This window comes from Hydractinia symbiolongicarpus, chromosome 10 (assembly GCF_029227915.1).
Source record: "Hydractinia symbiolongicarpus strain clone_291-10 chromosome 10, HSymV2.1, whole genome shotgun sequence".
Lineage (NCBI taxonomy): Eukaryota > Metazoa > Cnidaria > Hydrozoa > Anthoathecata > Hydractiniidae > Hydractinia > Hydractinia symbiolongicarpus.
The window spans coordinates 20,586,697-20,607,085 of record NC_079884.1 but is presented as its reverse complement, the minus strand read 5'-3'; the positions used below and the strand labels follow the sequence as shown (position 1 = coordinate 20,607,085).

Here is a 20,389-nt window from a genome sequence, read left to right as displayed (position 1 = left end):
CAGGTGGTCCCCAGTTACCCACACGGTGAAAAATCATTGACGTCACCACCTTGCTTCTAAGTTATTTGGCCCCAAAGTTTTAAGCGCACTGTAATGGCTTCACTAATCTTAATTAACTTTCCTTTGACGTCAATACTATTTTAACGTTAAAGTTTGGTAAATTACAGAACAATTTTATAGGCGATGTTTTATAGAATTTGTTAAAGAAAATTGTGAAGAATATAATCCACTTTGCAAAAGTCAGACAGACAGACAGACAGACAGACAGACAGACAGACAGACAGACAGAACTTGCGTATTATTATATAGATGATTAAAAAAATGTTTTTCGATGTTTATCGCAAATAGCACTGGGTACTAGAATGCTTATTTTGCAAACTTTTAGATAGCGCTTAGTGGCCAAATACACATTGTTGTTTTTTACCAGTCATGTAAAAACATTTAAGAAACAAAAAAGATTGGCAGACTCAGAAAGGCAAGAAACAATTTTTTTCTAAGACATATTTTTCTCCAAAAACCAGACTACAGACAGAGGAAGGTTAAGCTCGCCAGAATGGTCCAACCCATGTTTTGTGGGTCTGTAAAATGATAACTTTGCTGCGCAAGTGCAAAAATAAGTTATCATTTTAGCGAACAGTAAAAAAAAATCAGCAGAGGGTCTAATGCACATTTTTATGGTGAAAGAAACTCACAGGAAAAGATTTGCATCGATTTTTCTGAGGTAGGAAGTATGTATGGTTGTTCATCGGGAAAGCATTTTTTGAAACAATTAAAAATAAGAAGCAATTAAGAAACATTTGAGGCTTACAGTACAGTCCGAATGTAATCTTCTGTGTATGCGCAACTCGCATAAATAATTACTTTCATAATAGACAATTGTCTTTTAGAGAAAACAATTACACCGCAAGAAATTGAAAAGATCAGGAAAACTTATTGTATAAATAACAATAATCTGCATGTGACAATGTTGAGAATGATTTTGGCGCGAAATCTTTAGAATTTGTAATCAAAGGCAATTAAAAATATAAAAATAAACTTTACTGTAATATCTTAATTTTTATCTTGAAAAAGATTTACTTATCTTATATTTTCAGAACACAATTTAAATACATTATTTATTATATACATTGCTTTAAAATAACTTCTTGCTGCATAACTAATTCGAAACAAGAAAACAAATTTATTTATTTTTTAGGGGAAGGCTAATTATTATTTTTTTCTCTTCAAAAAATTATTAATTATCTGCGTGTGTGATGTTAAAATACACACAATTTGCTTGTCATAACACCCTCCTCCGTTATCGATACTGCTGCTAAAGTTATTACTAAAGTTATGTTAAGAAAAGAGATCACAATAAAATGTTCAAAAGGATAATATTTTTAAAAAAAGTATTTTAAACAAAAAACAAGTGCGTGTCATAAAATTTTTGTAACAAAAATAGTTTTATGTGCGATTCCTTTTGTGTAATCCTTTTGTTAAAAATTGTTTTTGTTTAAATGGTCCAAGTTTGGAAGATAATAAAAAAACAATAGTTTTTGCATGATTTATTTTAATCTTTCGCATAGTTAACAAATCATTAGACTTAATAACTTTGTGCTAATACCTAAGGGGATTTTATTTTCAATAAGTTTTAGCAATGAAAGTTGCAGTTGTAAGAAAATAATTATAGTATTGTTTTATCACGAAGTTTTTGTTAAATCGCTCGCAACATAGCTCTCGCTAAGATCATTAAAGTAATTATGATAAACAAAAGATTAAAGGGCTTCCGACTTCCAGGAAAAGGTGTCGTATAGCGCTCACGCGGCAGGGTACAATCGGACTGTACTGCATTTTTCGAAAAAACTATGAAACATTGAGCCTAAGCCCAAATGCTTGTTTTTTGTAATAAAAAAACGTGTAATCGTTCGGTCAGTATGAGAGCACAGAGCAAGTAGTTAAAAAACCAAAAACATGGAAAACAGAATAAACAATTATGTAGGGTAAACCTTGAATTTCTCTTTGTAGTGTGTTCTATAAAAACATTTTGGCAACATGTATATGCCGCTTGCCGACAGGCGAATGCTTTTAGGGGCCTTTGAAAATTTTTTTGGGCCCTGTTAGCAGGATGTTGCCGCTAAGATTCAGACCCCTCCCCTCCTCATTTAGCGGATTTCCGTCTGTAAAATACACACATTCGGATAAACCTTGGAAGCCTCATGGTCGTGTTTTGTAGATAAAAGATAGATGGATAGATTGATAGATGGATAGATAGATGTGCATATTATACATGGCAAGCCTCATAAATATTGAGGAATATACCCTGTCTATTATTTCCAGGAGGGGCCATGGCTTAGATGGAGAGTCCTAGAGTATTTGATGCTCTTTTTGAGCTACGCAGATCCAATTAGGGCCCGCGCACTACTAGACAACTCCCGGCAACATCCAACGGCCCACATGATGTGCCATCTCCCCAATTTCCCTCAGATGGCTTGGGTTAACCCGGGGCTATAGTAACATTCACTTGCCCATGGTATAAATTCGCCAGGCTGGTAAGTTCGCCAGCTTCAAACTTTTCTGAACCACAACTCCTCAACAAACCAAACTTCATATCTGGCGATTTTGTTGTGACCTGTGACGGTACGGCGACCCTGTAAGGTATTTTTGACTCTGTATATATTCCGACATAAAGCGGAATAGGTCATTTCTGCTAACTGTGCATTTTTACTACTTTTGAGAAGTTGCGCGACGGTCTTATAAGTTCGCCAGGGATGTTTTTTTATTGTGGGGCCTTATATTTCACCTTAAAAGTGTTATTTTATATTTTTAACATACTTTAGTCTGCTTTACTGCCATTCAAAACATTCTTATTGATAGCTATCATTATTTAATCAGCTCCTAAAGTAATGAGAATTTTTGTGCGAAAATTACTAAAATTTCAGATTTTTTTGGTTACTACAAAGCCTTTTCCACTCTATTACCCTCTTTTTCACCAATCTAGTTTTAAAAACTTTTAGATCTGTTTGGTGTTTGTTTGCCAAGAGTTTGGTTACAAAATTTAGGATAAGCCTACGATACAAGCAATGGTATAGTAGATAGTTGATAGTTGGTTGGAGCAAAGATAAATGACAAAAAAAATTTCACTTTAAGACTTTTATGTTTTAAAAAGAACAAGCTTTACAAATATAATCTTCACTCTCTGGTAATTTTTTTACGGACACACCTTCGCAAACATCGTGCATCCAACAACTGGATTTAGCGCAAAGAATCCAGGAGACAGTTTGTTTCTTCAAACTTTTAGGGAAACCGCGCTTGCAAATGTTACAAACATCGGATTCATCTTCCGAACTTTCCAACACAACACTTTCGCTGCTTGTACTGATATTACCATCATCACTGTTGTTGCCATCGTCATCTTCATCATCATTGAACCCTTGCCGGAGTTGCTTCAATAGATCAGCATAATCAACTTTTTTTTTTCGACTACTTTTCCGTGTTGGCAATTCATCAGGAGAAGCCTCGATTGGGGAAGTTTTGCTTTTTTTTCGCATTTCGCTATTTTGCTTTTTGTTGTTGTTTCTCTCTCCTTCTTTTTTCTTTCCCTCTCCAATTTACGTTTCTCTTTAGCCTCTTCAAGTTCTCTTTTCAATCTGCTTTTTTCTTTAAGTTTTGCACGATGCTCGTCGAAAGTGATGAATCTTTCTTTAGTGACAATTCTACTGTTCTTTTCTTTTTTTCAGGCTCCAGAATCGGCGTGATAAACAGATCGACTATGTTTGGGTCCATATCTTTGAAAGCAGCAGGTAGTCGGTTATTTGTTGATGTTGATGGCATTGGAGATATCGATCCACCAGGAAGACAGTTCAAAGTTCCTGGGAAAGATGCAGCTGTTGGTGACGACAATGTTGATGGTACATTTGATGATGCAGTTGGCGGTAGATGTAACGATGCAATTGACGGTAGAGGTGGCGGAAAAGTCGACGAAGCAATTGACGATAAAGGTGGCGGTAGAGTTGACAATGCAGTTGGTGGTACAGGTAGCGGAGAGTTGACAATGCCATTGACGGTACAGGTGGCAGTAGAGTTGACGATGCAGTTGGCGGTACAGTTGACGAAGGCTCAAAAGTAGATGGCATTAAACGTTTTAAATTTATGGCCAGTGGGTTGAACGGGTATATGCCACATGACCGAAATAATGAAAGGATGCGAGCGTAGCTAAAGGTTTCCTCGTACACCAGCTTAAAAACAGCAGAAAATTCAGTTTTGGAAATCGTAACATTTCTCGTGACGCCCAACCTTGCAATCTGAATTCTGCTGAGGTATGTCTTGAGTGGACCATACAATCCAACATCCAATGGCTGAAGCACATGAGTTGTGTGATGGGGGAGGCAATACAAGATAACTTGGTTCTTCCTAGCAGCATCTATTAAATTGAGGTTGATGTGGGATCCGTGGCCATCAATTATCAAGATTCTTTTCCCCACGTGTTTAGTTTTTTAGAAAAAAAAGAAGAGTAAACCACTTGAAGAACAGGTCTTCGTCCATATATCCATTGTCAGATTTGCCATATAGAGCATCAGTGGGGCCATTGGCAGAGTAGGTTCCGCTTGGAAAAGACCTCTCATAAATAATAAAAGGTGGAATCATCAGTCCGCCTGGAGAAACACAGCAATTAACAGTGACGTGTTCCCGCGACCCTTTACCTTGCGAATACGCATGTTTCTGGCTTCGATCAATGACAACCTTTCCCTTCCTTAACTCTAAATTCATCCCCGATTCATCTACATTAAATATTGTTCCAGGCTTGTCCATTAAATTCTCACTTTTCAAAAGGTTTCCCAAAGTCAAAAAGTGTCTGTTTATAACAACAGGATTTGCCATCCTCACCCTTCCTCTGTCCAGCAAATCTGGCTTTCTGATTGCTACATCACTTAAATGGCGTTTACGGAACTCGTTCCACCACGTTTTCCCAGGACCATTCTCAACATTGAATCTACTTTCCCTTCCTGACCTCTTTACAATGTTCCATGCGAATGACTTTATCATAGGAATGGTCAGGGGGAAAGCATGATTCAACATGTATTTGATGTACGCCACCAAGCTTTTTTCCTCATCTGCTGTTAGCTCAGTTTGCCGTCCTGATTTTAAAGGATGGTTGTTATGGACTTTGTCGGATAACGTTGGTGGTATGCCCTAATTAGCCTACCGTCGCCTAATTAAGTGTTTACCCTGACTGGTAAATTGCTTGAAAAAATTTTGGATAGCACCTATAATATTTCGCTTGCAAACATAGGGAACCTGTTCCCGTTTCGCAACCCTTTACATATTGATTTGGCAAGCTCTTTAATAGTTACAGTTATCAGCGCAGACAGGACGACTGACAACTGAAATTCACTGTGTCTGTGCAGTTTCAAAAACTTACTTTTCCCTCATGCTGCTTTTCTCCCATTATGCATTTTCAGTTTTACTTACAATGTATTTAACATAACAGCCAACGTCGAAGTGTATATGAATTTATGCATAATTCTGACTATTGTTCAGAATGATTGACGTCAATGCGGAGGCCTGTTAACAATAAAATATTAATTTTTTTTTGTACACAGAGAAAAGTAATTAGCGACAAGTTATGCATGCGTTCCATTTATAAAACGCCTTGTGCGCAAAAGAAAGGTAGATCAAGTTGGAGTTTTGAAGAAATAGGTGAGCGTCAAGTAATATAAGGTATACGTTTTATTTATTATATTTATAAATATTACTTGTTTCTAGTGTTGAAAAGTTGATCATATTTGTTTTCATTGTACTGTAATCCATGCATCACCTCATGGGAAACAAACATTGTATTTTGTGCCCTTGGGAATAGATAAAATGTTTTAGAATGCCTATAATGATAATACGGCTGTGTATAAAATAAAATAAAGACTCGTCAGAAATAGCATGCGGAATATATTTTATAATCCTCAACTTTTCGCTCTATTGGACCTCGTGTTTACTAGTTTCGTTGTTGAAGTTTCGTTCAATGCCGAGTAAGAGCGATCTCCTACACCATGTTTTTACATAATTTTTGACCTTTGTTTCTGCTAATATTTACCTAGCAGGAGCGCAACTTGTGTTTTGAATGAGCAGGTTATACAAGGGTGTTAACGAAGCAAATAAGTTTTTATGCCGCTGTTATTTGTTTACTACGAAAAATTTCAGCAATGAACGGTAACACTGAGACAACAAAGAAAACATCTACAATGATGGATTCTCTCTTTTTTAGTCATCGACTGCGACTGAGTATGGATATATTTTCAATGATGATGCCAAAAAATGAACCTCTCGATTTAAGTGATGTGGAATCATATTTTGATGGAAGTGGAAGTCCAGCTTCAGACTTGTCTTATGAATCACCCTTCGATTATCAAGACCCAGAATGTTTTTCTCCACAAAATTTGCCCTGTAAGTAAAACTTCTCTTATTCCTTAGTTAGCTGGCTAGATACTTTGTGTTACTAGTTAAATTATATTAAGTAAATATTAGATTTAAAGTTATGATCTTATTTTATATTCTAGATCCTATGCATGCTGGGTCACAGGGTGTTGATTTTGACTATCAGGACTTCAATCAACCAAAGAATACAATGGACTTTAAAATAAAACAGAAAACAGAATGCTCTGTTGATTTTTCAACATTGTTCACCATGGAAAGCAACATGGGTTACCAATATAATTACAGAGACGAATCAAATTTAAGTAACAACTGGTCAAATCGGCAAACCAACATGCCAGAATTGTCACACTACCAGCCAAGTCAAGACCAGAGTCAACATTACCAAACAACAGGAGATACTCAATACCAGACTCTGTTCCAACAGCAATCATATATGAGGATGCTGAGTGAGGAAAAAGAAAATGAAATGGCTAATATTTTTCAAATGGATCATACAAAAAGTAACAGAGACCTACACCAGCAAGTTCTGTATGATTTGCTGAAACAACAGGATGCAAACTTTGGTCATCAGACTGACAATTTTGCAAATTTATCGATCCCATCACCTCAGTCACCCAGTTCAAATTACGATCCTATCGTGCCTTCACCACAGCCCTACATGGAGAGAGAGAACGATTTTGGTGGGATAAGAGAAAAATATGGTGATGGAAATGGCATGGAATGTATGGATGCAGAAATGCTAATTAAGACATTCAAAACAATAGCTGATTTTGTGGACAACGATTCTGCCAAAACAAACTGCACACGCCGAAAAGAAGATCTCCCACCTACAAAACCTAAAAGAAAAAGGTCCCGACAGCGTGGTGGTAATGGAGGGACAGGTAAACCACGGCTTTATAATTTCTTGCGGGAAATTTTAGAGGATCCTGTCAACTACTCTTGCATTGAATGGGTAAATAAATCATCAGGTTTGTTTAAGTTCCTTGACTCAGCAGAGGTGGCGAGGTTGTGGGGCTATCGAAAAAACAAGCCAATGATGAAGTACGAAAATTTTGCAAGATCCCTGCGTACTTATATTGCTAAGGGAATCTTGACGAAACCACGAAACAAGTTGGTGTACTGTTTTGCAAAGCCGTTACCAGCATAATCGTTTTTGCTTGGTTATGAATGAGATGCCCTCGAATTGGTACTCGACTAACAGTGGACTTGTGCTATGTGCATAAGTTCATTTTTTGTTTGTTCAAAAAACCCCTACAGTGCCTTGGTGCTATGCTATGAGCTTGCAAATAACATTTCTAACTCTTGAAAAATAAACTAAATGTTGAAATGTTATTTACAGTTCATGGTGTGGCATTCAAGCTTTCAGTATTCACTATGTGAAATTATTTATAGTATATTTAAGAATTTCAGCAAATTTGGTCTTTAGCAGTTTGCAGTTATAGTAACTGTGAGGTGCTTGTCGATATTTTGTTCCAGTATTAATATAACAACTTGACAATTTTCATGTGACCAAATTTGCTGACTCTTTGTTATATAATCAGTATTTTAATAGTTTTAATTATTTTAACAATCTAAACATACACCTACCCTGAATATCCAGTTGTTAAAAACCCTTATATCTTACTTAATTTTCCCCAACAGGGAGTGTTTAATTTTCATTTTTATTTCCTCACATATAAAGGATTTATTAATATGTTTATATCAGTTAAAGATAGACATTTTTATGCAAATTTTGACCTTCTTTCCAAGAACATGCCTGCTTTTGATATATAATTATTTAGTATTTTGTAACTGTATATTTTAAACAACAAAAAAACTTGAGAAAATTTAAAAAAAAAATTATAATTGTATATATTACTTTTTTTGCAGCTAGCTAAGTATATAGCTAGGACGAATTTATTGTAAGGGAGAAAATTAAAATATATAAAAAAATTATTGTAATACTGTAACCAATCATTAATTTTGTATATAAAAATACGTTTCCTTTTTATTTACATCCTTGTACTTTATTTTCTTTCTTTCGCTACCGTGAGAATTGGAGAGAAAAAATTGGGCGTTTTTAAGTGCGGCTTCTAGAGTCTTAGAAATAGCAATATTTAAATAAAAATAGGAATTCGTGCTTCTTTCCGACGAATTCAAAGTGTTTACGTCAAGTTGCAGTCAAAGCGCTTAACGTTATTATGTTTTTGTTTTGGAAGGCGTCCAAATATTTAAATAACATTTAAACTTTTTTGTCTGATCATAGAAAAGTTTTAATTAATATTTGTATTGTTTCTAATCTTTCATCATAACAGATCAGCAGGAGATAAAGAATACAAAGATTAGGATTTTGCAAAGCTTGTTTAGACTTTTGTGAATTGTTCAAAAGTTTGCGTAAGTACGCACGAAACAAATACAAACTCGACCTCCCGCAAAGAAGAAACACTTGTTCATGTCAACCAGTTAGTTGCACTACAGATCAACAATTTTTGCTGCATAAAATGTCGAACGCACGTAACATGATCGTGCAAGATGTATTTTTTATCAGGCCGAGTTAAATAACTAGAAGATGATAAATTGAAAAAGAAAGGAGGCGAGTTTCGTGTTTTATGAAATTTAATTTTAATTTCTAATTATTTGATTAGTACTTCGCACACGGTATAAATATAAAGTTGGGAATTTTTTAAAAAAAGGATTCTAAAAACTTCCGAATTTTAGACGATCTTTCGTTTATTCCGTTCTAACATTTCGATAGTTTGAACCTGGTGCTGTTAAAACAATTAAACAAATCTTGTAAGCAAAACACAGGGTTGAACGTAAACCCTGGGTTCCTGACGCCCCCTGATTCCTTATTGTTATGTTTTTAGTTTAACCATGCGAGATGAATATTTGTATTGATCTATAAATAAATGGAATAAATGCTCAGATAAGTTTTTTCTCCTGTGAATAAAAAATGCTTCGTCATTATACTGGTGATCGAGGGATGAGACCGCAGCTGTTTTATTAATATTAATCACACTAGAATACATTATTATTTTTATCGTATTTCCTGCTATGACTTTTTTGTTCTGCACGCGAAGATTAGAAAAGGTTTAAAATTAGAAAAACAAGTTAGATATTATTTTACCGAGACCGAACTTTTTCTTTTTGAAGTTTTGTCACTCAGTAATATTTAGAATATTGTTATGTCCCACTCTTTATGTTTTTGTCGCATGCTCTGCCATATTGATTATAAGCTCGTGTGTTTGTCAACATTAAAGTGTGCATGTATTGAAATGTGGGACTGCTTGTCCTCGTCTGGGATGCATCTCTGAAGCTAACTAGAAGCTTTCACTGTTGAAGATATTTGAAACTTTTATTTTTCAACAAACAAACCTAAGAAACACGTGTGTAAAAACACGAGGTGGACACATACCAAAAGAAAAGAAAATGCAGAGTATTTAGTTTTGAAATATTCGACTTAGTAGTTTTAGGCCACGACATAGGTGTGGTCAAAAATTGTGTTCCTTTAATAAAAATTTATTTCGGACAACACTAGTCAATTACAGTCTAATAAAAATGTAAAATGGAGTATGTCAAACGTGGTATTATTACTCATGTGGCTATTAATGCTTGAATTAATTAGTTTCGTACGAAACTGTCGCTGTTCTCCTTGTACGTGATGTTTGAGATATCAAACAAACCAAACTTAATAATCTTTTTTGACCTCACTTATGAAAAATATATAAGATCTCTATGGTTGAACTAGCATTGGTGTGTCACCCTTGGTTTTAGAAGAACATTTTTTACAATGTCATCATCTATTAGGTCGAATTTGTACACGCGATGTTGGTAAGAAAGAGTAAGCACTCTACCAACTTTTCTCTGGACTCCTCGTTAAGAAAAATGAAGGCCTCCCCATTGCACAACTCACACACACACCTTCTGTAAGTAGCAAAATGTTTTATCTCCAATTTCGTGTAAAGAATAGCTGTAACTACCTTTAAAGATGAAAAAAAATTTCCTGAATTTAAACTTAAGTTCTTGTTGTACTTTCAATTGTAAGGGTTGTGGCAATGTCTGTCCGAGTTCCTAATAGTTCTACATACTTTGTAATTTTTGACACGACAAAAACTTTCAACGTGTAATTTTTCACACTACAAAGAGTGGAAGGCAAGCCTATTGCCAGAAGACCCAGCATAATTTTTCTTACCACAAATCGGAATAGTTAAGGTGGAAAAAATTACGCTGGGTCCCAAACGGATTTCTGTGGTCAGAATTCTGCAGCGCTTTTTGATTGGTTAATTCTATTATTCTTTACTCACGTGGTCAATATCGGGAAATCTTTTGTTTTGAGCAGAAATAGCTTCACTCACCTCAAAATATAATTAATTTTTTGTATTATTTAAGAGAGTAACATGTGACCACTCTACCTTGTGCTCATTGGTTAATTTTAATTTGGGGTTTTCTGTGACATTTGTTTACGTCAAAGCTTTCGTTTGAGAAAAACTAAATTAGATATCCTCGAAGAAAGCTTAGTTAACTAGACCAATCAGCCTAGTATATTCGATCGTAAGTTTATATAAGAAGAGAACGCCTGCATTACACGTATTTCTTTAAGTTTATGAACAAGAAATAAATTTTAGTATAAGCAATGCTTCACGACTAAACGAATTATTGTTCTCAAAGTGGCCCAAGGTGCTCAAAGGAAATGTAGTCAATTGTGCACCAACAAAGTACATCAAAAGATGACATAAAATCGTCGTAGAACGCAGACCAGGTCAAATGTGAAATTCACACTACAACACTACCACAGATCCAAAAGCACAGAAATAAATTTTTAAATTTTATCCGCTTTTTTCAAAAACGTTTCACCAATTTTAGGCAAATATTTGTTTTTTTTAAAAGGATTTATTAGACATCCGCTGTTTGTTGTTTACATTATCTACCTACAGGAATGAGTGAGCATCATAGTCGTCTATATTTTTTTTCTTTTTCGCTCTTTTTTCACCATCGTTTTATCCAAATTTGAGCCAAAAATGTTTTATTAATATTTTGTACAAAAAGATTTCAACTATTTCAGAAAAATGCTAAAGGTCAAAAGTTGTTAAAAAGTGGCAAGTTACATCATTTAACTTTTAACCAAAAGATCTGTATCTTGTGTTGTTCACATACGCTCCGGTAGTTTTGTGCGCGCTGGAAGAAAAACAACAGTCCTTGCGCATTTTTGGCCCTAATTTGTTTACAGAAAAAAGTACTGAAGATCAAAATCATGATCATTGATCGAGGCGTATAATTTCTGAGCAAGATTAAATAACAGAGATCATCGCACCTTAATACAGAAGGGCTAACGAACTTTTAAGAACAAAGAGAAAAAAGGCGCGTTAAAATACAGACCTTTGTTCTTTTGATGAATAGAGGGCGCCACAAAAAATTTCAGTACAGCATCTTTTAAGAAAGTATGAAAGTGCTGATTTTTTTATCGTGTACTTTAGTTTGAGGTATAGAATTATCGTGATGGATTTTAAAAAATCCTTTAGTACTTGTGCAAAAATTAAATTGAAATTTTGGCGATACTTAATCTTTCTAGCTAATGGTTCTTTTTTCACTTTTCTTTTGATCAATAATTTGGAATGAGTTTAACTATGTATGTCAGAATATAAATAAGGAATTTAAAGATCTGGCCATAAAGTTAAATATCCTTGTTATTATTCAAAGTTTTTATTACAATTTAGTCCTATATATTGTCAAAAATCAAAGACATTTCCAGGATATAAAAAACGAGTTCGATAAATTATCATCTTCTGTCATCCATGTGACGTGTCTTATTTACCTTTTCTTTTACTTCGGTGTAAACAATGTGATAGGATAAAGACTAGGTCCTGATGACGTAAGTGTCACTTTGGAAATTCTGTTAAGTTCTTACATAAACTTACGTTGTCTCGAATTGCGTTGACGCAAACGAATAAAAACTCGTGGTAACTTATAATAAATACCTGATGATGCAAAAGATATTTAAAATATCATTAAATAAACAAACTTGAGTGTGTTTTCTTCTTTCTGTTTTTCCGAAAAAAATCTCGCTTTAAAAAATCAGAAATAGTAGAAAACTTTAAATTTAATTCTTTTTTAAGGATACGATAACCCCTTTATATATTTTTTCTTAAAAAATAAATCAGGAACTACGATAAAGCAAGGAAAACGTGTTTATCGTGTTCACACATTTTTAATTTTTGTTTACACCTTGCTTAGGGGCTGTTTTTATGAGAGGCGTGAGGGGACGATTGCCCGGAAGCGACATTTGCCGGGACGCGACGTTTGCCGAAATTATTTTTTTCCTGCGTTTAAATGGAAAAAACGGTGTGTTTATATGAAAAATAACGTCCGCCCGAGCCGGAATCCCGCTAACCTAAACCGAGACGGGACGAAATGATCCTGGGAGAAGAAATTCCCATATAAACAAAAAGTGATTTTTCGTTCAAATATTGATGCTGGTAGGATACCGGCGAACGTTCTGTCCCGGCAATCATCCCCACCGCTCATGTACCTTACCCATTGACATTTATTACCAAACGAAAACAAAAGTTATACTGATTAATTATTTCATTGTAGTTTATGGAGAATCCTTATAAAACAAAACATTTTTTAATTGGCATTTTTGAGGCGTGCAAGTACTGTCACTGCGGGAAAAGTCCACTTTAATCCCTTTTAGCATTCTTATATCTTTAAGAACTTCGCCTTTACTGGAGACCTATCAACAACACCACACTTCTGGCACTCACTTTCGTGAGTATGTTTGAAATTACAATTTGTCCAGCTTTTCAAAAGAGATAAAATCGGCTAGTTAGCAAACATCTGCTATGACTAAGCAAAAAAATATTGAAATCGTCTTATCCTAATTTGATAGCTATTGTACGTAGTAATTGCTAAATTAGAATGCACCAGCAGACTTAGTTAAGCATGCTGTGCATAAAGATTTAGTCCTCGTTAATCTCTTCTGTCAGCTCTTGTTAAAATTGATCAACAAGAATAGTATAAGTTAGAAATGTCAGATTAAAATGGAACCTCCCAGAAAGAGAAATATGTCGTTTTATAACCAGATTAAACTAATGTTAAAATTAATATTACGAATCTGTCAATCTCTTATATTATTACACGTATGCTGTGTGTGTGTGTGTATGCGGAAAAATTCGTGCTATGGACACACGAATGCAACATGGTATAAAACCTCCAATTAGCGGACAACTCCAAAAACGGAAAAAAAGTTTGGAATAAACTACTTTGAAATGAGTGTATTGATGTAATGCCGAATGCGAATTCTCGTGGATTTTCCATGGGTAATTAGGGTTAGTCTCTATAATACAAGCCGACTGACACAAAGTTTGGTTATGCTACACGAAACACGAAATGCTTAAATATATTAAATGTGTCCTATTTTCAGTAACCTTATTGTTATCCCCGCAAAGGTGATAATATGTAATCTCGTTCCCAGGGCTTCTTTTTCGCTTTCTGGTATGTGGTTAGCGCGAAAGTAGTAGAAATACTAGTTCTTTCGCTTCAGCCATACAGAAGAAAAAACTTTATGAATGACAACGTAACAACCCCGGGGGTGGAGTTGCCGCGTAAAGTCAAATCAAATTTTATATTCTGCCATTGCATTGGAAAAATACGGCAGACGTCTTGCAGTAACAACAAAAAGACAAACAAAAACAAAATTGTTGTAACTATACTGTGTTACCACAGCTATTTTTATTCTTTCATTCGCAATGAAAATTATTAAAACAACAACAACACAAATACAGCACCCCAGGTAATTGCTAATTTTAACCTCCACAACTATATTTTCAGACGACACCAAAAACACCCGTTATATTAGGTGCCCGCTGTATATGATATGCCGATATTTCATTTAGGTGTAGCTAAATCAAATTTAGCTGCAGTAAAGTACAATAGAATGGAAATTTATCACATTTAAAAAAAATGTTTCCAAACAAATTATTGAATTTCACCGCATTGTGTGGAGGGTCTTCTTATAATCAAATGTCAAGGTGTTAAAATAGTTGAAAACTACGTCCAAAGTTTTTTTTGATGCGTGATCCTTTGTATAAGGGAAGACGATTAAAATCAAACAAAAAAGTTGTCATGTGGAACAATTAAGCAAGACACACGCGTCGTTTCATTCAAACGTACGCGCTGTTATCTCTTTAACCTCGTTCCTAGTACATTTATGTTTTTCTTTTTGCAGTCTTAGTGAAAGCACTTCAAAAGGACTGGGGTGAGGTTAGTCATCAACCGTAATTGATGTGCAATTTACATACCACCCTGCTACAAACCACACACCGATAATACTCTACTCATTGCAGCTAAGAAAAACTTTTCTAACCCTCGGTTACCGCTCTTTATTACATTGTTAACACGTTAGCGCTCTCTATCACATTGTTAAAACGTTAGCGCATATGAAATTTCGGCCAAACACAACATGCTCTCTATCTTTTTTTTTTTTGATGTTCGGAATTTCTCATTAACAGTGTTCGTAAAATGTTTGAATTTCCATATGAAAAATATGATTATTGTTCTGCCAATCACCAATATCTTTCCTACTTTTTCCCCAGGCCTTTTATTATCAAAGAAATGTATGACGTATCTAGTTATAGGGCTGGTGTGATTTTCTCAAGCGCAGCGCCGTTAAGGGGAAAAAGTTAAGAAACCTTAACTTGTTTGGAATAAGAAACATCTACCGTTTGCATTTCTGCCATCAAAACATGATCATTCTTGCTTGCTTAGCAATATTGACAAAAATATTTTGCAATAATAGTAAATCTACTAGCATATTGACGGGCAAATCTCTGACTATCAGGAATGTCTATTTTTTCCCCTTAAAATCCGTGATATAAAATTATAGTATGTAAATACCGTTTGCTATAAATAAATCTGGTAAATAAAACGTTTCTTGCTGTCATTTTGCTTTTAAATTATTTTCTTTTGATTAAACCACATGTCAATGAACTGTGGCAATGTTTTGCAATATTCAACAATTATCAAAGGTTCATGTCCAAAATGTTGGAGTTGGCCTAAGCTAGGTTAAAAAGTATAAAATGTTGCTCTTTATGGTTAGGTGACGAAGAAAGAAATATACTTTATTTAAAAATATCTCTCTCTGGCAAAAGGGTGTGTTGAAGAGGGTGCGGGGTTACTGCCACCTCCAACATCACTCTCCATCACTGCCACCCATAGTTATCTGCTTTATATTGTCGCAATGTGTAACAAATTTGGAAAGAAGCAACACAGGGTGCTATATTTGGATTACATATAGTGTGTATGCTGAAAAATAACAAACCTGAATATTTTTTACACTGACAAAATTAATAATCTATGATTTCTTAATCAGACCTGTTTTCTTATCAATCATGAAGGACTTTTTTAAACAGCTTCTATGAATTTTCAAAAACTAGTGCGACACTCAATAAGTGTTTTTTTACTCATCCAAGTTTACGTTTAACTTTCGCTGAATGCCCTGTAAGTAACATTGAGGAAATCGTAAAAATGAGCTGTTGCAAAGTCAGCTGTCTCAAGATATAAAATCATAAAAATATCACATTACACATTACTAACCTTTTCACAAGATATATACTGGTTCTGGATTCATTTTATCACTACTAGTAAGAATTGCCTAAGAGAGAAAAGGGGAGGGACTGACTATGATTTATGACACATAGTAAAAGTTCAAAACATCAAAATTTTATGGAACTCTCAATGTTGTAAATACAAATTATGGATTGTAACGCGGTTCCGAGAAAGGTTTTTTTACTTGTTTTTGTCTGAAATGTTCAAGTTATGAGGATTTAAGGGTGATGTCATGGTACTACACGTATTTTCTCCCCTTCTACATCTTCAATATTATGCCTTGACGTGCGTTACAGTGGTCGATTTGTGCTCTAATTTTACCAAGTATATGTGAGATATTTTCATTGGTTTACTAGATTTTATTCTAGCAAATAAATGTAAAATGGAGGTATAATTATTATGAAAACAGAATTGTTGAAATTTTTCCTTCCATTATCTGCCTTCATTAACATAATGTCATTGTTGGAATATGATGACACGTCACGGGACGTGATAAAATGTTGATGTGTCATCAAATCAAAACATCAACCGACGACCACGTGAATTCTTTTTAATTATAATGTTAAAAATTATTCAAATTAATGAGCCCATTTCTTAAGTTATTTGTATGTTTACTTTCAGAACATAAGTAGTTTTATGCTTACTGGTACGAAACAGCAGGCGGAGGATGAGAATTTTGATATGTATTCAGAAATTTAAAAAAATAATATAGCGCTACTTAAAATAAAGAAAGCAATTAAACCAGTGTGGTAATTAACTTGATATCAATTCACGTCAACTGGCAGCATCCACTCCTTATATGGTTTGGTATTTGTAAAATAAATTTCAATAAAATGATGAGATTACGACGTAACCATCGATAAACAAAAAGCACTCATTTTTGGCGGGAAAACAAGATAGTAAACAAAATGAAAAGACTGTACAATTAAGTTCCCCTAGTGACCTCTATTTTGTGCAACGTGTCAAAAAGACTGATAAGCGTGTTTATAATATAAACGTTCTTGAAATACTGCTATCGAGGACTAAAAGTCATAAATTAGAACTGTAATCGGTGATAATTATCTGGTTAAAAAAAAATGTTAATAAGAAATATTTACTAAAAAGTGAGAAGAGAGAAATATTTAAATCGAGTTCAATATGACCTCTCTTATTTATTTCCTATCTCAACTTTTCTATTCAAAATGCTAGAAAATATTTTTAACTATTTTTCTTTTCAAAATGGTTGCCCAAATCCCTATCAAGTTGTACACGTAAAGTATGTCTAATTGCTTGATAACAAATTAAATTTTTTTTTCGCGCAGACTGCTCTGCTGTTAATCAAAAAGACAAGTAAGCCAAATTCGTGCAATTTGGGTGCGGGTAGAAACTTGATTGTTTAAATGAAGTTTGCTGGTGTTAATTTTCCAACTAGATTTTATACGGCTACTCAACCTGATTATAGCCGAAGAAAAAATCAAGCATCTTACTTGTTGAAGATTGCTTGTGTGAAAGTCAACATGGTACGCGAAAGTAATATAAAAGTAATAATTCTGGAGATTAGTAGCGAAATTTTTATATTTACCGAACCGATATCATTTTCCTGTGACGTATTATTTTGCCTATGCACTCAGAACAATAAACATGCGCATGCATCTTAAGGGATATAAATGAAAATTGGCGAAACGTTTTTTAAAAAGAGAAAGATGTGCGGCTATAAAGTTAATCTTATGTTCCGAAAAATATTATTGATATCCATTTTACCCCACATGGTACTGCCTTTTTACCTACCGAAATGCGTGAGCATGTACACAAATCCGCAAATCTTGTACATTTTTGTGTAAGTCATTTTACTATCAGGGTTTGGTAAGTACTGACCACATCTGCGTGTTAGCCGTTCTATTGGACACCTGGAATACTGCATATAAAGAATATCCTTAAAAATGTTGAGTGACAATTTTGTTAGGTAACCTGGTCATTGTTGATGGTGGAGAAGGGCTGATCTTCTAGACAGAACCAAAAACAACGCGCAAAAGAGGAAAGAACACATTTGGAAACAGGCATACAAACAATACTTTTTCTATTAATTATTCGCATTAGTTGTAGGTAGTGTACTGTAGCTAACATTTCGCGGTTTCAGGGAGATTTAGTGGTTTCCGCGAGCGTGGAAAAGATATTTTGAACGGTAGACTTCACTAATTAAACTCATGCAAGGAAATGTTAACGGAGGTCATATTTTCAACAATGTATGTTTGATGCTGGAGAAATGCGTTTGTCACAATGATGGCGTGACTCGTGTTAGACAATCCAATCTGAGGCAAGACACGACTCGTTTAGCTTCAATTGCCAATTACTTTGATCATATTTAAATTGACCGTACACAGTGCCATACTAAGAATTGGTCACTAGCAATTTATTTCGTCACTTTTCCATGACGAAATTCTACAATATAACAGTTAGTTTTGTATTTATTTCATTCAAAAATATAAATTCGTTATTTTTTAGTCAACTGAAGCAAAATCAATGAAAATATTCCCTTTTCGTTAGGCACATTTGTCAGGGTAGATTATGTGTCAGGCCGGGAAAAATGTTTAGTACTTAAAACTTCGTCACTTTTCTCCGATGAAATTTTCCTCGGTAAGTCCATTTATTGGTTATTTTCTAAGTATGCTGAATAGGATATATTTTCTTTCATTCTTAGCAAAGGAAGGCGTTTAAGACAATAACATTATTTTCGTACCGTTTCACTATCCGTCATCGGGAAAGGAGGGCTTCCTAAACTTATCTTGGATACATATTTTTAACTATTTGTCAACATTTTGACTCAAGTTTTTAAAAAGTTTTTTTAGCCTTAGTCTCCAAGTGTGAAAACCAATGATTCAAACATACATGTTGAGGTTAACGAAAACATGTGCTTTGTTTGTGGTCTCTACCATGCCCTGACCTGGGATAACTCCTTGCTTATCATATTGAACAGATCACTATGCTTGAGGATGTTTTGTTGGGAGTTTTCAAGCGAATTTTTTTTCTTCACTTCGAGTTTACTCCTGGTTATTCGAACCACCACGGAGGCTACACATTTAGTTTGAATAACCGAAAGTTAAATGCAAACACGCAATTAAAAATGTTGATGCAAAGAACGCTTAACCTTAATGCTGTTGATATTAGGAACATATCATTAACGATATTCAAAGAAGAAAGGTTTTTGTAGTAGTTGAGACAGAGGACATGATAGTAGTGAATTGCATATTTTTATTTTATCATATATCAACTTGTTTTTCTACAAATATCTTCAACACTGTTTCTATTGCCTTTGATTCGCGAAAATTAACCTTCGCAAAATACCAAGCAAAGCAAAAATTGGTCTCGTTAAAAAATATTGGAATTTAGTAACAACCTAAAGTGTTATAGTATGTTTCGTAACAGATTATTTCCTGGCACCATTTTTTCACTGTTGTAATTGATAAAACAGTAAACAAAGTACTTTCTTGAAAAGCTAGACAGTTGGTTCGTGTATTTCAGCACGTATCATTTATAAACCATAACAACTTCTTCCTAAAATTAGCAATTTCCTGCATTGATATGTAGCGGAACATAATGACATAAAACTAAAAAAAATGCAAACTAAAATCCGCAGATTAAAAAACACTACAACTTTAGATTTTCAGACTTTCACACAAGCACACCAGATACTGTCAACATTAAGGTCCAGCAGCAGATGAGTAACCAGAGGATTTGTGTCACACAAGTCAGTATAGATAAATCTTCCAAAAAAATTTTCCCTTACATTAATCACTATAAACAAAATATTAGGCTGCTAGTATTGAAAGTGACTTAAAATTGGACTAACTTTTAAAAACTAACTTTTAAAATGTTCGCAGAATACAAAAAGATGTTGCATGCAACAATACGGTGGATGTATTGCAAATAACTCCAATAAAGTGAAAAACACAGATTTTTACACATTTCTATGCTGTATTCTTGTACAGCTGCTGAGAAGACAGAACTAAAAAAATGTTTCAAACTTGTTGTGGGCATCTAGCTAGATAAAAATGCAGCGAAGCAATTTAGAACTATTTGTATACAACTAGTTCTTTTGATTCTCCGTAAGACAAAGTTTACATGATCGCATGACAAATACATTTGACATTTTACAATGTTGGAAACTTTTGTTACATGCGTTGTTATTGGAGCATTTTAGCTAGTTAGTTGCACATAATACTAATATGTACATATACTAGTCGCTAAACACCTCAAGCCGTTATGTTAAGAAACCCGGGTTACATTTGTCCACAGGAGTCTGATTCCATCTGCACAAATCAAGTTGTTGAGACTGATCTTACAACGTTCAAGAGTCGTGCGACAGGATGAGAAAACAGTTTAACATACAGTTACTGTTTACTTTCATGGCGGTGGTTGTTGTTAA

General features: G+C 34.4%; 1 protein-coding gene across 2 annotated transcripts; it reads left to right on the top strand.

Annotated features, from left to right (window-relative positions):
- The first annotated feature begins 5,584 nt into the window (after positions 1-5,584).
- Positions 5,585-8,399, top strand: LOC130612619 (uncharacterized). 2 transcript variants are annotated; one of them, XM_057433961.1, is made up of 3 exons: positions 5,585-5,697; positions 6,236-6,414; positions 6,528-8,399. In XM_057433961.1, the coding sequence occupies exons 2-3, from the start codon at positions 6,255-6,257 to the stop codon at positions 7,550-7,552; spliced, it is 1,185 nt and encodes a 394-aa protein (XP_057289944.1). In that variant the 5' UTR covers positions 5,585-5,697; positions 6,236-6,254; the 3' UTR covers positions 7,553-8,399. The 2 variants fall into 2 exon arrangements, with proteins under 2 accessions (XP_057289944.1, XP_057289943.1); XM_057433960.1 differs by lacking the exon at positions 5,585-5,697 and having other exon boundaries at positions 5,714-6,414.
- Positions 8,400-20,389: the final 11,990 nt, after the last annotated feature.